At 51.6% G+C, this 17732-nt stretch overlaps 1 protein-coding gene across 1 annotated transcript in view; it reads left to right on the forward strand.

Annotated features, from left to right (window-relative positions):
• Positions 1-9: 9 nt before the first annotated feature.
• CDR2L (cerebellar degeneration-related protein 2-like) overlaps positions 10-17732 on the forward strand; it is a 17920-nt gene continuing 197 nt past the window's right edge. Inside the window, exons 1-5 of the mRNA XM_009705014.1 lie at positions 10-88; positions 12615-12727; positions 14095-14243; positions 15205-15369; positions 17019-17724. Coding sequence (XP_009703316.1) covers positions 10-88; positions 12615-12727; positions 14095-14243; positions 15205-15369; positions 17019-17724 — 1212 coding nt within the window. The remainder of the gene's footprint in view (positions 89-12614; positions 12728-14094; positions 14244-15204; positions 15370-17018; positions 17725-17732) is intronic.

Here is a 17732-nt window from a genome sequence, read left to right on the forward strand (position 1 = left end):
TGGTGCTAAATGCTGAGTGCCGACAGGATGGAGGAGTTTCAGAGCGAGGAAGAGGAGCCCTGGTACGACCAGCAGGACCTGGAGCAGGGTAAGGATGCGGACACCCCCCGCAAGCTGCCCGGGATGGTGGGCCAGGGGGATGTGGGGGCAGAAAAGGGGGCAAATCCTGGGTACAGGAGGGTGGGATACCGTCTCTCAAGATTCATATTTGCTTGGCAAAGCCAGCGCCTTGTCCTGTGGCAGCACCTCCGTGGAAATCTCGGCTCTGCTGCTGCAAAACCACTGTCCTGGCTGTGGAAAGTTTAAATCCATCAGATAGAGGCAGGGAGCTCAGATCTGTCCTGGGCACCAGGGGGGTAAAAAATTTAGTGTGTTAAATCCACAGGGAAGCTGGCTCCCCAGAAAACTTGCTGCAGGCGGAATCAAGCACGGATAGTTATGACATTGCCTTCATCTCAGAACAGCTGCAGGTAGAGTTAGCAGGCGCGCTAGTTAGACATTAATACATCAGAAATAATGTGTTGCTAAGCTGAGGATGCTGAAAGTGTCGCTCAAAAGCTTTTGCTGTCCAAGCCCAAATCCAAAGGGATCTTCAGCTTCTAAGTCACTTAAATTACTTCTGGAGATTTTTCCGATCAGCCATAAAAGCAGGAGAAATTGGGAAGGAGAAAAAAAAATATCAAGGCCAAGTTTCAAACAGCAAAAATAGCCTTGTTAGAGGATAAACGTTCACCTGTGTAGTTTGTTTTGAAGTAACTGTACCTACGTTTGCACTAGTGCTATGTAATGTTTATCCTAAGGCTGGACAGTTGGTGGCTGTGGGTATTTGGGGCTTCTTTCTTATTTTATTTTGCTTATCTTAATATTTTGAGTCAACACGCGGTAAGTAAATAACTGGAAGAAGTCCTGTTTCAGGCCAGTGGCCCAGGAAATGAACTGATTTGTCAACGCATAGGGAAAAATCATTCCTACCTAAAGACGGTACCCCTCCGACGCGTTGCACTATAGGTACGGTACAGTTACAGATTTGCTTTAGCCAGCTGACTGTCAGTAGGGACGTGCGGTCCAGCTGCAGTGCCTCTGCCCACCATCGCTCCGGTACATTATGTCATGATTTAAAGTTTACACAACTTCAGCTGCAGGGCAGAGGCCCAGCAAGGAATGATAACCAGCCCCCCAGGGATTGTTGCAGCTGGTTTTTAACCCCAGTTTCTCAGTTAGCAGGAAGTATCAATAGTGGGATACTGGGCCCTGTTCTTTGAAACACAACGTTCAAATTAAGCCAGGGCAGAGCATGGAGATGGAGCCATCAGCTGAATAAACAGTGCAGCCTTTGAACGCTCAGAAATTCACATTTCTGGGTGACGTCTTCCCATGGCTCACAAGGGGCCTGGGCACTGGTCCAGGGGCAGGACGCAGGCTGAGGAACAGCAGAACTACGGATGAATATAGGGAGTGTTGAACAACACGGGATCGATTGATTTTTAGCCTAACGCTGTCCCTGGTGTCAGGTTCATGAGTCAGCACTGGCACCGTGCAACTGGCTCACAACAATAAAACCACCTTCCCACTGCAGGCCAGGTTCCTAGCTCTATCCCGGCAGCGTAAATGCAGAAGAACTGCCTCCAGATGATGGATTGATGCTGGGGATAGACTCCACCTTTGAGCACATACCGGACTGGAGGAAAACACAGTCCCAAAACAAAGCCCAGCTGCGGGGTTTGCAGCCTCCTGTATGAATGGGGGCTGCACAGGCTTGCACAAACTCAGGAGGAGAGATGGGGAAGGCTTTAACTAAAATCAGCCAACTGGAAAGGTCCTACGGGGTAATTACAACCGTAATTAATTTGCGTGATGCACAAAGCATCACGAAGGACAGTGCTAGACTTTATCCACATACACCACGCCTTTGCGTTACAGCCATAGCAGTATCCCGAGGTCTTTGGTGAAGGCACAGCTGTGAAGCTGTTGGTTTGGAAATGGGGGGTGGAAGTACAGTGCAAGACATCCAGCGTAGCACAATTACGAGGCGGTCGCGAGTCGGCATTACTAAGAGGATCGGCATGCCAACAGCCCAGGGTCGCACAGAAGCCCACGCCTGGCAGCAGTGCCAAGAAGGCAGAGGACAAAAGCATGGGCTTGAAGACTGTTCCTTAGGAGCGAGGGGTGGGAGAAACAAGAAAGACCCTAAGCTAGGAGAGCAGAGAAGGTTCTTCTGTGAACCAGTTGGTTGCTGGGCCTTTATCGTCATTTCACAGCATCATCAAATATTTATTACATTTACATCCAAAACTGTTTGCTAAGCAACAGATGGCTTAACTGGGAGCTCTGTGATGATTATGTTAATTAACCATTTTAGCACCATAGAGGAAATGATGCCTCCAGCTCCACTCGAGCACCTGTTACTTTCTACCCCATCCTTCACAGAGCTTTGCCTTGCTGAAGTAACTTGTTTTTTCAAGACAATAAACCCGAATTGATCTTTTTTTTTTCCCCCTGAAGTGCCCACAGCAACTGACTGCATCCACCACATGCCTTGGAGGCAGCAAGATCCGGTCCCCAGCCTCAAGGCCCTTCCAGCCTCGTTCAAATGAAGCTGGTGTCTTTCAGATTCCTTTACCTGTTTCCTGGCATGCTGTAAGCCCGCATGGTTCAAGGCATTGTACCAGGACGCCTTAGCACATAGAAGCAGACTCAAATCCCAGCCAGGATACTTAACAGTGACATGGAAATAGTAGTGGTTTCCTCCGAGGTGTTTCATTCTTATGATGTTCCCTCTGGGAAGGCTTCCTGATTTGAAGAAAGCGGTAAAAACAGAGCTCCAGTTGCTGGGGAGCATGGCTTTGCTTACTGCTGGGCTTTCTAAGCATGAATAGATTATCAGCAATGCTTTGGTTCAGCCATAGCCTCACCTTCCATGGGCTGGGGAATCTGTACCTCTAAGCATTGTAACCGGAATACAGTGATGGTGAACCTTGTTCCAGCCATTGAGAACTGATGGTATGGCTACAGTTGCATCATACCCTGTGCACAGAGCGTACGCGCAGCCAAACCCCGAGAGAATGAACGAGCTAAAATTAGAGAGTCTGAGCTGGGAATAAGTGGGGACACCTTTTCTGTTCATCAGAAGCGTTTGTGTTCAAACGGCTGCATGCCAACTCAATCACATCTGGATCCAGAGCGGAGAACAGACCCAGCAGCTATCTCTGCCAGCCACTTCCAGCCTTCATCTCCCCCACAGCAACCTCCCAAGACGAGTCCTCCTCGCAGTCACCTCGCTGCATTCCCTGATCCTCCCAGCCTCCCTCTTCCCCTGCCAGCGTTCAGGTCTAAGCCAAAGAGTGTGGCCCAAGAGGAGGGCTCTCAAAGCCACCCTTGGGGTCTCTGGAGCCTAAATATAGCCTAAGTCCTGGAGTGATTCCTCCCGTGCAAATAAAACGGCCTCGCACTGCTCTGAGTTAGCCAGCAGGACCAGAGGTAGTACAAGACCCAGCACATCATCTCATTGCCGCTGCAAGACTGATAGTCCTCTCCTCCTGGGCAGCCATAGAAACTTTTGGGCCAAACCATCTGCAATGCAGGCTTAGGACTTTATGGCTGTAACCTCTAAAGGTCTCCAGATTTAAGGATCTTATTTTAATTCCTCCTCCTCCTGCCAAGCATCTGATTGCTCGCATGCTAAGAAGGAAAATGACACAAGGTGCTGAGCTTGCACCACTCCCAACTCATCCGTGTAAAGACACAGGGTCACCAGTGCTCCGGTGATCGGCTCCTGACATTGGGGTGAACTCAGGGGATCATTGCTAGCACCCACCAGCACCCATACCTGCCCGTTTTCTGCATCACCCAGCCTACCTGGGTCCATAGAGCAGCAATTCACTATCAGCTTGCCCAAAGGATTCACTGCGCTGTCCATCGTGATGCAGGTATGCCCGCAGCCCGGCTCAGGGGACAAGCCACGCACCTTGCCTGGCCTCCAGGAGCACAGTGGTTAATTCACTGTCCTCCTTCCCAGCGGCAAGCCAGAAGGATGGAGTTTTGCCTGCAGTAGCTGAGCCACTTACTTATTTAGCAGTGCAGTACAGCAGGTAGCTTATGGAAGTGGAAAGTTTTCAGTGACTAATTGCTGAGCTGCTTGGGAATGACAAGAGGGACTAGAAAAGTCACAGGAGACAAGGGAAGATGATGACAGTTAGGTTAGTCTGAGGAAGGGATGAGAGCCTCCAAATCTGAGGAGAGAAAAAAAAAAAAAGAATATATATAGAGATATATTTTCCTAGAATAAAAATTCCCCTGTTACATGAAGGCAGCAAGAAGAAGAGGCATAAGAGAGCCCCACACAGCAACTTCCAGGATCTCCCTCCTGGTCTCTCACAGAAGCTCCTTTCTACATCTGCTGGGCCCCAGGCACATAATTCCAGCTGTGGGAGGGAGCAGAATCAGAGAAACTGCTGGAAAGGGAAAAGGAGAGACAAAGAGGGGGGAGGAATCAGAGTTTTCTGTATCTCCCATCCTGAAACAATCAGCTAACACTGGCATTTCTCCTTGACAAGGCCGTGCATGGAGGATTTATGGTCCGAAGGACATTCCCCCCGCGGCAGCCCTGAGCCCAAGGGACTGGGAGCCAAGGCACCGGCCGCTAACACCCTGCAGGCAGGGGCTGCCCCCCCACCCCAGCATTTTCCAATCCTTTTTCTTTTGTCCTGGACCAGCCAGCGCTGGCTGGTGACAGGACAGATGCACCGACTCACTGACAGTCAGGAACCACTTAGAGCTGTGACAGCACCAGGGTCCAATCCTGCTCCTGCTAGAAGCAGTGCCAGCACCCAGGCTAACGCACAGCTTGCTCGCTCCTGCACACACTCCATCTCCTCTACTAAAAGGCCTTTCCCAGAGCAGCACAGCGGTATATTCCCACCTCGCCCGACTCCAACAGATCTGCGTAGTCACACCAAACCTATCGTTAAGGCTTCCAAAGTTTCTACTTAACCTGCTCAAAAACACATATATGGGCCAAGAACTTAGGAAAATCTCTCCAATACAAAATACCCTGGAGGAATGAGACCAGATGTTACACAACTGCTGGTCTTTGCACAGCTGGGAATTTTAAAGCGATTTATGTTAAGAGTTTGTTCTTTGGGTTTTTTCCATGTGTATGTAACAAACAGTTGTAAACCTTCTCTCCAAAAGGTGACGGTTCTTTTCATGGTTTAAACAGCCTGTTCCTCTGCTGCCTTCTGGGAACTCACTGTAGTTTATCCCATGTGCAGTGCAGCTGCCCTGGCACGGCTCAGTTAACTTGTCTCCTCCCTGAAGAATTCAGTCCTTTGAGTGTGTAACACCCAGGTCCATGCTAACCTTTTCCAATTATGCAGCTGCAGCGATGGCAGTTGGAGCTAGGACATTATCATGCTGTCCTCCAAGTTTTCTTGGCCTGCAAGCAAGCGTTGAGTCCCGGGAAGGCACACCGGACTGGGGGGTGATGGCTGAGCACTGGTCTCTGCAGGAGGAGGCAGAGGAAGGAGCAGCACAGCACATCCCCCCGAGCATCAGGCTTTGCAGCAGAGTCGCTTCAGGGATATTGGTTTTGGTGTTGGGCTCCTGAGAGAGGCATGGCCTTGCATCCTGCTCGAGACTAGTGATGGACATAAATAACACCATCTTGAGAGTATATCGAGTATTTCGTCACTCCCTTTCCTTGCAAACTCAGACTGGAAGGTTACAGCAGTGTTCTTCCTGCGTAGCTCCACAAACAGCACCGATCACTCACCTGAGGTCAGGACCTCTTCCCACATGGGCAGCATCTCCAGTCAGTACCCACAGCCAGGCACAAGGCAGCTGGGCCGTGTGTGAGCTTAGCAGCCGGAGGAACAGGGCTTCAGAGCATTTCCTGGCAGCGGATGGGAAGGGAGCAGTACTGGGGCAGCAGCGTGCAAGGTGACACACTTTTCTTTAAAGCCAGGCAGAGGGGCTGCTAGAGAAGAGGTGGGCAGGTTTTTGGTGTTGCTGCAGAGGGTCAGGCTGTTTTCTGCATTTAGCTGTAACACATGGCTGTGGAAGAAGGATTTTCTCTACCTCCATGCTTCCGGCATGTGAGAAGCAGCAGATGGGAGTAACCAGCAGCCACAGTGCTGGTGGTCATCTTGGGGGCTGCTGCAGCTGGAAGTGGCAGTTGTGCTGGAACCTGGTTGCCCCCTGAGAGACCAAACCACTCGGGATCGGTGGTCCCACCTGCCTCCCCCCCAGCAAGAGGGCAGCAAGGGCGGCTGGGTTGGCTGGCAACGGCTCAGAGTCGGAGAATACGTTGTGTGAGCACGAGCGGGGCTGGAAAACTGACACGATTGCTGTGGGCACCGTTCCCTGCCACGGGAGCACCCTGACCTGTCCTTCCCAGGTCGCCTTTGCTTGGGGCTCTGTACGTGCGCAGTACAGACCTGCAGCAGCAGCAACAGGCAACACGTAAAGTCTCCCTGGTGCTCATCCTCCTTGTCCATCCTGGGTCAGTTACAACCTCCTCGGGAGATGAGATTGCCACATATCAGCAATCCACATGTCTGTGTCTTTAGCTTTAAAAGAGTAAAAGCCTCTATTCACGGTTCTCTGCATCCCAACATAATTAATTAGTTGGAGCTTTGCTGCCCGGAGGAGGGGTGCACGCAGGAAAGTGCTGGCTGCCTTTCTTCCTCCTCTTTCCTTGCTTCTTCTCTTCAACAACTCCACTTGTGTGTATTTATTTAGGATGCTTTCCGATTCAGGTGCACTATCAGAGCCTCCGAGCCACCCGTCGCCAAGCTCTTTGAAACCATTTTAGCCTACAAGGCAAACATAGGCACTCAGGCTGTTTAGATAAGAGAACAGCAGGGAAAAATGCAGATGGGGCTCCGACCATGGTCTAATAACGTACTCTGTGTTATCATGCTCTAACAACTTGCCAAAACGCACATCGATTGCTGTGGGCACAGGGGTGGGACTGCTCTGTGTGTGTGTGTGTGTATAGACACATACAGCTTATAAGCAAAGGTAACCATACCGGGTCTCAAATGTTAACATATAGGTGAGGCTTTGGGGCACAGAATGATAAGAGGGCAGATGGAAAAGGCGAGTATCAGTTAAATCAAAAAAGCCTGATAAGCATCTGAGAAGAACGAAAAAAGACGAGCTGATAGAAAGGAAAATAGGACTGAATAGGACTGAAAAATACAGAAGGCAAGGAAGGGAGCAGCATGGAGAAGGCTGGAGGGCTTCCCTGCAGCACACCACAGTACAGACAGTGCATCCCTGAGCCCCTCGTTGGGGTTTTCCACTCCTTGGTGGTGCTACTTTTGCTCAGGGGACTAGAGATGGCACAGAGGGAGCTGCTCTTATTGCACTGTGCTTGCCTCAGCCCCCCTCAAACCACCCCTCTCTGCCACCACCTGAGCTCCCCCCCTACCAGGGATGCTTGCAAAGCCAAAGGCAGCCCAGGAGTACGTAACAGATTACACAAGAGAAAGAAAAGGAAGAAAAAAGCAAGCAGGAAATCCAGCAAATCTCATTAGGCTAACAGAAATGCCCGTGTGACCAGCATCAGCTCAGCCCAGCTAGGGCCACAGTTGGAAAGGAGGAGAGGAAGAGGGAGGAGGCGGCCGCGCTGCCAGGGGCTTCACGCACGCCCCTTGCCTGCTCTCACCCACCCTGCCGGAGGGCTCTGTCCCCCTTGCTGCACTGGGCTGCTCTGCAAAGCAAACCTTGCCTTTGCGGTACACCTCATCACACCAAAACGGCAGGTCCCCACGAAAAACACACAGAACATCAAGTGCAAAGCGGAACCAGGTAGCAAAGTCCGAGTTATGCCAGTGTAAAAGCGATGGAGAATCCATGCCACAGTAATAACACTGGTGGCTCTCTGAAAGCTTTGCCTGGCCATGGGAAACACTGTTATCTGTGGAATGGGCATGTTGAAAAGGTTTTTCCAGGTTGTTTGTGAGATGCTGTCAGATGGCACTTGCTTCTTTGCACCCCAGCACCTTCCACTGCAAAGGCTTATAAGGGCTAAGCACATAATTGCCTCCATCACCTATCATGGAGCAGCAGCAAGTGATATAAAAAAGCTGATCTTCATTGTAATATACCCAGACAGCACAATCCCTTGCAACTAAGAAAAATAAATGAGTGGCAAGTACACCCTACCCTGGGGTAAACCAGCATAGCATCATTTATTTAGATTTTGAAAGGAATAATTGCACCTACCCTTGACTCTAAGTACCCATGTGTAATGGAGCAGACAGCAAATGCAATTAAATTAAACGTCAACAGCATTAACCATCAGTTCTTAACTCTCAACCTACCCCATCCATCAGCTAACAAGCACCCTGAACTTCCTCCAGAGACCTCCACACCACAGCTCTACTAGCTGCTCCTCCCCGCTCTTTAGCAGGTGAATTCATCATCTGCAGCAGTAGGAGAGGAGCAGCCCTTTCCAGGACCACAAGTAATTCCTTCATAGATGCTTAGCTGAAAAGGACCTGCAAATGCATGCACCATAAACCCCTGCTTTTTGGCACCACAAGCCAAAGGACGTCGATCACCCCCTGCAAGGCTGCCTGTCTCACAGGACAGGGACAGGGTTGGTTGATTTAAAGGTGAGGAGCAAAGCGCAGCATCCCTCGCCTGTGCCCAACGTCAGCAGGCATGTTCTCTCACAGCCTAAACATGTGAATCCCTCAATGCAAGAGAGATGATGTGGGAAAGCCCAAAGCGGCTGCTCCAGATGGTGGCTTCCTCCAGAAAGCCGTATTTACCAGGACCACCTGAATAGCTACCGCATCACCGTTGTGTCGAGAGCAGCCAAAACCTCCTCTGCCCAGCACCAGGCTTGCACTCTCCCGAACCCACAACCAGGAGATGTTGGGGGGAAAAAAAACCCCTTCAGAGAGCGGGCCGTGGCAAAGATTGCTCTGCCCAAACAGATGCCGGCCAGCACTGGGAAGGCAGAAACGGCTCCAAACCCCCTTTGAGCCTCATTGTAAGCTGCTGCGAAGGCTGGGGCTGGGGAAGCCCCCAGCTCCGCGGCAGCCCTGTGCAGCGCACATCTGCCTGTGCCAGCATTGCCACGGCATGTTGCAGCAGAGGAATACCCTGCCATTTGTTCCTCAGCCTCTTTCAATTAAAGACAACCTGCTATAGCTTTTGGATCGGGATTTTTTTTTTTTTTCCCCAAGTTTCCTCAGTGACACAGAGCTAGCAGAATTATCGCTGGGCTGCTGCTGCTGATCTCTGCAGCTCCAGGACGGCATGCCTCCAGCCATGCTCCCCTGTACCAAGCACTGCTCGGATTCAACTCCCTCTCCCATCCCACCATATGGTCTCTCTTCTCTCCCCCTCCCTCCTTGCTCAGGCGCCTTTCCCACAGAAGCTTGCCGGGGCTCCGTAGGCACAGCTCTTTGTTTGGGGATGCGGGGTGTCTCCTTGGCCGGTGTTAATTAGAAGGGTCACATCAGCGCCTGCGGTACTGAGGGCACCAAGCTGGTGCTGCCCAGGACAGTTTGCATCCGCAGTCCTCTCCCAAATAGGATTTGGGCAACACCAAAGTCCCCATTTTTTAAGTTGAATGTTGGCCATTTCACGGCAGTGCCTTCAGCGCAGGCAGGGTGCAGAGGGATCGGGCACATCGAGCGGACGCGCAGCACGGCCGCTCCCCACCACTTTATTTCTCCTGCTGCATCGAGAGGGGAGGGGGAAGGGAGGCATCAGCATATCTGCTAAATTAGGGCAAGTCGTACAGCACTGGCTGGCTGAGCTGACAGTGGAGAAGCAAAGAGGAATACAAAAAATTGTGGGGAAACCACAGTGAGGTGCAGAGAGAATCCCCAAATTCCTAAATAGTTTTTTTTCCCCTCCAAACAACTTACTGAAATTTCACATCCAGCCTCAGGTTTCTGAGGTCTCCAAGGAGAGGAGCTGTGTGCTCCCCTAGCCCGTGCAGAGCCACAATTAGTGCAAAGATCAAGAGGGATCTGGTTTAAAGACAACATTAAAGCACTTCCACGCAGCATCTCCTCCCTCCCCACAGTCCCACAGCCTGGGGGAGACCAACAGGTGGGGAACAGGACTCAGGCACAAGGGGGTGGATGAGACAGGATTACTGAGGATGCTTTGGCTGGCTGGCAGGCAGAGAACGAGTGAGTGTGTGTGTGACAACAGCTGAGGCGGTTAAAAGACACTAAAAGAATCAATTCCCCCATGTCCTTCAAGCCTGGAGTCTCCCAGGCCCTTATGCTCAAAATGGAAATGAAGAATCAATTTCCTCCTCGGAGCTCAGCCCCGTTCTTTCCTCTTTCCCACTCATCCCCAAACGCTGCCCATTTGCCCCATTAAATTATTGCTGACAGAGCCCTTTAAATTACAATGCAGGATCTTGCACTGCCTAATCCACTTAACTCAACCCCAGCTGATTAAATTGGATGCCATATGGTGGGAGAGCACTGGTGTAATCCACAGGGATGGGGACACACTTGACTCATTACCTGGAGCACAGCACGGAGCCTTCTCGCTACACGCCTCTGCGCCGGGGCCCTGCTTGCTGCAAGGGATGCGATTTGCAAGGTGCGGGTCTCCAGCAACGACACCGGCTCTGGCAAGGTGGCAGTGCCATTAAATACAGCCCCAAGCAGCTTAAAGGCACAAATTGTCTTCCATCTCTGCTGGCATCTGGCTGTTTCCCTGTCCCCAGCTGGTGTAGCAAACACTCGGTCTCCCAAGGGCACTTTGGAAACTGGGGAAATCTGGTGCTTGGGGGGAAAAAAAAAAAAAATAGGTGGAGGAGGTCTGTCCATGGGGAAATGTGCCAATATCTTGATTGCGCTGATAGTTGCGATCGCAGCCCTCAGACCAGGTCACTGTGCGATGATGAGGATTATAATTAAAAAGGTCACAGCCTAGAATAACACTCTGCAATGCAGGCCACAGCTGGAGAGCACATTCCCATGGTAAAGGGGAAATTCGAGGACACACTCAGCAGCTGTTGGCTGGACCACATCTGGGGAGCCAACCCTCCGGCACCGCTGGAGCTGCACGGAAAGGAACACGGCTATCAGCCAAACTCATAACATACCAGCACTTCCCACAGTGCAGCGTTATCCATCAGGGAAGCCCCATCCCAAGCACTGACAGCACCAATCGCACTCCTCCCGGCGAGGACTCCTGTCTGGGAGGTCAGTGTGAGCCTCGGTTTGTGATGTGCCATTTCAAGTGTGCGAGATCGGTGATTTTCCCAGGCTCAGAATACATCCGAGGCATCCTGGCTCCCCTTCTTCTTGTCTTAGTGACCAACTATCCCTCTTTCCCAATCAACTCCATGGCCAAATTAACTCCTGGAAGAAGTTATAGCTGCTCTCAGCCCTGGCAGAGCCTTTGCAAAACACATCATTAGCTGCAGACTAGAGAGGAGCGTTACGATGGGCTGAGAAAACACCAGGGCAGGAGACCCCGGTCCCCTCACACACTGCAGGATTGCCTCTCCTTAATTATCTAAAGCTGCATGATAACTATACCAGAGAGAGAAAGAGCAGTAACACACATCACGACCTGTTCCCTTCCCTTTTTGAAGGTTTAAGGTCAGATATTCAGTCTGCCACCATAAGAGCTAGAAACTCACCTCTAAAAGCACCAGGAAAACCAGAAACCCACACGATTATAGGGGCCAGGCTTTAAGACGACAACCAATTTCTGTGAAAGCAAAGGGATGTTAGAGCCAGCTGTGCCATTCCAGGCCCACAAAGAGCATCCCCTGATGTGCTCAGGCTTTGGCCAATACAGCACTCACAGGGTCCTGGGGCTTTTTCCTTACCCAGAAGGCAGCAAACCCAGTATTTTAAGCCGACTGCACCATCAACATTCCTGCACTTCTCCTAAAGTCCCAACTATTTCTGCAGCTTCCTAAGGGCGTTTAGAGGTGGCAGAGAGCGAACACAAAGCGGTTTGTCCTCACCCTGGAGCTGCCCCAAGGAAAGAGCGGCAGAGCCGGCTACGGCAGCGCTGCCCAGGCAGCAGATGTGAGAGGTGCTTCCAGCCCCCTCGGGCCACGCGTGGTTTTATTACTCATGTCAGTCTATTAGTGGGTGATGGATGGAGGCTGACAGGGGAAGGCAAGGCACTCCCTTCGTTAGAGATAATAATATAATTTACAGAGCATCCCCAAGGCCCTGTGGGGTTTTACCAACCTTTGCTGTCATTCTGATGGATGCTGAGCCCCCTTCAGCCCTACAGGTCTCAGTGATAGGGGATGGAGGTGCTGAGCACCTGCCACAGGCAAGCCCCATGGGCCTGATCCTGGCTACACAGCATGCAGTGCAGTGCGGAAGGGTTATGCAGCCAGCCAGGCACCATATTCCTCCTTGCATGGAGGAGCTGCAGATGTCCCAAGCTCAGCCTCCCCTTGCTCCTGCAGCCCAGCAGGACAAAAGAGGCCAGATCCCGTATGTCCCATAAGCATGCATCCATGTCAAAATTTGCCAATAAAACCAGTGCTGTGCAAAACGTGCCGCTGTGTTTGGTGTGGTGGCACTCGGGGACCCCACCGCACCCACCCATGGAGCCGTGGGAACTGCAGCAGCTTTATCCCGTCTGCTTTTCAGACTTGCATTTGGCCGCAGAGCTGGGGAAGACGCTGCTGGAGCGCAACAAAGAGCTGGAGGACTCCCTGCAGCAGATGTACGCCACCAACGAGGAGCAAGTGCAGGAAATCGAGGTAGGGACACAGTCGGGCCAGGGGTGGGGACAGGAGCTGCTCGGCCACGACTGTCACCTAAGGGCGATGACGGCGGGGAAGGGGTGCTTCCACCAATGCCAACAGCTCAGATGCCAGTAGGAAGGAAGGGATGTGCCATGGGGCACGGGAGTTAAAGTGTCTTCTGCATGTGCCTGAAGCGGGATGGATTAAGTTCTGGTCAAGCTCATCCCAGCCCTGGAGAGGGTCCCTTTCCCCCACTAACTGGTATTTTCCCCTCTTCTCACATCCCCACCCCCTGCCTAGACGTGCACACCAGATTTTTGACACCGGGTTGCATCTGGGTCACGTTTGGCCTTTCCCTGCCCATCCACCAGCCTTCACACTCATTTCTCTTTGTTCTGCTGCAGCTTTCCCTTGATTCCAGTTATTCATAATCGCGTTTGTTCCCAGCTGGCCCCTCGGCACCCCCATAACACAGCCCCCTTTGTTAGAGGCATAAAATAGCTCTTTCTCCAAGAGCTGCAATCTAAACCACTGTTTCAAACATCCTTTGGGGTCAGGGCAGTATTTCTCGGAGCCCATAGAACTGATCTGAGAGGCTTAAACCTGCTGTGCCGAGAGGGTTTTCATCCACTGGAAAACTTCTAGGGATCTGTGAATTAAAAAAGATCAGAAACGCCCTGATTTAAAAGGATGCAGGGCAGAGGAGGGCTGTGAGTTCACAAGAGCAGCACATGATGGCTGCACGGATCTGACAGCTGATGTCCGAGGAAACTGGTGGATGGATTTAGCCGTCCGCCCCAGCAGCCCTTCAGGAGCACATCCACCGTAGGATTTGGGATCTGGTCCCAGCTGAGAGCGAGCACCTGGGTAGATGCCCCTCTCCTGGTCTTTGCAGGATAAAATTCTGCAATGACAGACTCACAGAAAAGGGTCGGCAAACACACAGAAACCGCAGGTCTCCTCACATTTCACGGACTCAGAGTTTTAGCCCAAATTCCCAAGGAAATGCAGCTTCTGCAATCGATCTGTCAGACGATCCAGTAACCCACGGGCCAATTTCAGTCAACTTTGGTGAACGGTCACGGTCCCATGGATATCAACTTTCTTTGGGTACTGGGAATAAAAAAGCAGCTGAATAGAGCGAGACTGAGGTTAGTGACCTTCACAGAGGGCAGGGGAAGTTCAGTCATATTTTAGACACAAAACTATTTACAGTGGGCTGGGGGTATGAATATTTCAACTATGGAAGAAACTTCAACCAGGTAGAGGATAAATCAGCCGCAAAACACCCTATCCGAGGAAGCAAAGGCTGTAGGAATTTCTGCCTGTGAAACAACCTGGATTTTGGATGTGCAGCGTTTCTGTTTCACTTTTTCTTGCAGTACCTGACCAAGCAACTTGAGATGTTGCGGCAGATGAACGAACAGCATGCGAAAGTCTATGAGCAGCTGGACCTGACAGCACGGGACCTGGAGCTAGCTAACCAGAAGCTCGTGCTGGAAAGCAAGACATCCCAACAGAAGATACAGTGGTACGGCCCCCCCCTCCTCCCACCGCAGTGATGCTGTACCCAAGAGACCTTCATCTCACCTTTCCTCTGCCCCAAAGCGCAGCATGTCCTTGCTATTTAAGCCATTCTCTTATCAGTCAGGTTTTGCAGCTATTTACAACACAAGCTTATTGCACCGATGCTGGTTAGCAGAGGTCAGCCACAGCACAGACACTCCTGGGACGAGGGCTGGATAAAGGAGTGTCTGAAGCTGCCAGGAGAGAGGCACGGCAGCCTCTCCTCGGATGTGTTTCCTTCAAGAAGAGGCACATAATCGTATCAGGGAGGTCCCCAGCACGCAGCCCAGCAGAAACCCTAGGCACAGATCCAGCATCTAATGAAACCCTGGCTAGTCCATGCTGAAACACCATTTTATCAATAATATTACGTTCCTAAAACAAGCCCATGATCAAGGTCATCCCTGGAAACAACAGACTAAGCTATGTCCTTGCAATGCAGCATCTTTTGCAAACAACTGTGCAGAGAGGGAGTCTCAGAGCAGAGAGTTTTACAAACTGCATTCACAGCCAGAACAAAATTAAATCTCTGCCTGGTCGCTCTGTTTATCTCTACAAGATAAACAAGAGGAAGACAGTAAGTAGCTCGCTGGCTTGCTTTTAGTGCAGAGATATTCCAGGATAGTGCTTATGTCCCAGAGGTGACTGTTTTAGCCAACTGATTTGAGGACAGAGGATCTCAAACTAGTACGATCCCTTGCCACTGCTTCAGTCCCCCACCCTTTTCTACAAACACCCCCATTCAAGAGTAACCACGCAGAGAAAGACCAACCACTGCCACGAAAAACAAGCGCTGTCATGCTCCCAGGGCATATGCTAGAAACTGGAAACACCTTCCATAGACTGGCTTTCTCTACAGGGAAAAAACACCTTTCAAGGACCTGTAGTGCCTGACTCCTCATCCGTGCCCCCTCCTCTCTCTGCAGCTTGACGGAAACGATCGAGGGGCTGCAGAACCAAGTGGAGGAGCTGCAGAAGCAGGTGGAGGAAATGCGGAGCTTGGAGCAGCTCCGCATTCGGCGGGAGAAGAGGGAGCGGCGCCGAACCATCCACACCTTCCCCTGCCTTAAGGAGCTGTGCTCCAGCCCCAGGTACGGAGCCTTGCCTTTAGCAACCCCTCCAACCTTCTCCTCCACCTCTTCTGCCCATGAACAGGGGATGCGGTGGGTTAGCCCCTCTGTGGGGTGCAAAAAAACCCCACATACACCCCCAGAAAAAACCCACATACACCCTCTGCATCAGAGCCTAAAACTCTATGCTGGAGGTGAAGGCAGGACCTCCCTCTCTCTTCTGGCACATTGGCCGGGAGCTGTGGGAAGGCACACCAGACGGGATGCATTGCTTGAGCTCTAGATGGCTCAAACCAGCCTCTCCCAGTACAGCCCACCCAGTAACACATCATGTGAAGAGGACCCTTACCTCAAGCTGCTTACACAGCTTCCCTTCCCAAACCAGCACAGCCCATTTTCCCTTTGCAGCTGCCTCCCAGCACAGTACCAGCATCTCTGGTTCACTGAAACCAGTTGAGATGGTGCGTTTTGTCCTGTATGACTCCAGTACCCCCCAGGAGCACCAGTCACACACCAAGATACGCCACGTGCTGCCAAGCGCTGTACAAACACCTTCAGCATTATTGCACACTTGATCCTCCTTAAAACCCAACCGCTGTGTTAATTCACTGACCTCGTGAGGGCATTTCTTGCTCAGCTTTGTCCATAATAGAGGTTTCTTTAAATAGATAAGCAATCGATAAACTTTGGTACTGAAAGCATCCTCTGCCAAAGGATACAAACAAAAGACACTTTTACTGCAGCAGCAACAGGGATGTTTATGAGGCCATAATCTAACCCCCAGCAAAATCCACTTGATGTCTCTGTGTTTTTTTCCCCCCAATCCCACTCTGCCCCCAGTGCCTCGGGACCTCAGTTCAGCTTGCAGCTCTGCAGTTGGCTCTGAAGGTCAGGCTGCCCTTCAGTAACTTGGAAATCTGTTCAATACCCCCCACCACCAGTCATGCCTCCCAGGGGAAGCCACGGTCCTTGCTCTTTTCCAATCTGTTCTAACGAGATAGGATGCCATGGGCACTTCACTGAGGAGGAGGAAGATTTGATTTCCCAACAGCAACGTGAGGGAAGGGGGAAGGGCTTGTTATCGCTCCCCAGGCAATGAAGAAGGGGCAACTCTGTCAAAAGTCTCTGTCTGCCTCCCTTGCTGTATAAATCTTTGCCCATCCTCTCTGGAGCACCTCCCAGACGGAGGACAGCACAGCCTGCGCCTCTGGGTTTTGGCTGGGTGGGGTTTGGAGCTGTTGGCAGATGCAACAAGTCGTTGGTGAACTCCATGATGCAGTGAGTAGCTGGTGAACTTCAGCTGGAAAAACTCAAGGCCTTCTACTTTCAGCTCAGACTGGTAGCACTTGAACATTCATCCTTGCTTCACAGCAACGTAGGTGGCTTGTCTGTTCACCAGACGAGTCTATCACCTTTTAGGGTTTCATTTCCCTCCTGTCTTTCATCACTGCTATCAAACGAGACTGCAGGTTGTCTGCAACAGAGACTGGTCTCTGGGTCCAGCCACACCTTGCGGTCTCCTGGCACACGGGAGGAGCCATATCTCACTCCGTGAGCTCAGGTTACCTCCTTTCTGGGCATCAGTGGAATTACGTGACGATAAGACACGATGAGTCCCTCATGGACTGTCACTTGGTCAGACTCTCTCAAGGGTCTTTCTTCTCTTTCAGGTATGAGGACGCGTTCCAGGTCCACAGCACTTCCACAGAGTTCAACCAGAAGCCACTGGAGAGAGAGAATGAGCGTCTCCAAGCCATGGTGAACTCCCTGAGGTCCCAAGTCAACCAGGAGAAGCAGCGGAAGGAGAGGGTTGAGCGAGAATACACTTCCGTTATTCAGGAGTACTCGGACCTTGAGCAGCGGGTGTGCGAGATGGAGAACTGCAAACTGCGCATCAAGGAACTGGAAGCAGAGCTCCTAGAGCTACAACAGATGAAACAAGTCAAGAAGTATTTGCTGAGCAGAGAAGACAACTTGTCCGAGGCCCTCCTTGAGCCGCTCAATAACGCCCCAGAAGCTGACTACATCGACCTCTCCGAGGAGGAGGGAGGAAAAAGTCACGGGCCATCAATGACGCCTTCCCCAAACCACCCTGTCCGGAAAAGCTGCAGTGACACAGCCCTCAATGCCATCGTGACCAAGGACGCCGTCAGCCGGCACGAGGGCAATTACACACTGCACGCTAACAACGTGCGCAAACGGGGCATGTCCATCCTGAGGGAAGTGGATGAGCAGTATCACGCCTTGCTGGAGAAGTACGAAGAGCTCCTGAGCAAATGCCGGCAGCACAAGGACAGCGTGCGCCACACGGGGGTCCAAACGTCCCGGCCCATCTCTCGCGACAGCTCCTTCAGAGACTTCCGAGGAGAAGGACACGAGTTGGA

This window comes from Cariama cristata, unplaced genomic scaffold (genome assembly GCF_000690535.1).
Source record: "Cariama cristata isolate BGI_N322 unplaced genomic scaffold, ASM69053v1 scaffold37317, whole genome shotgun sequence".
Classification (NCBI taxonomy): Eukaryota; Metazoa; Chordata; class Aves; order Cariamiformes; family Cariamidae; genus Cariama; species Cariama cristata.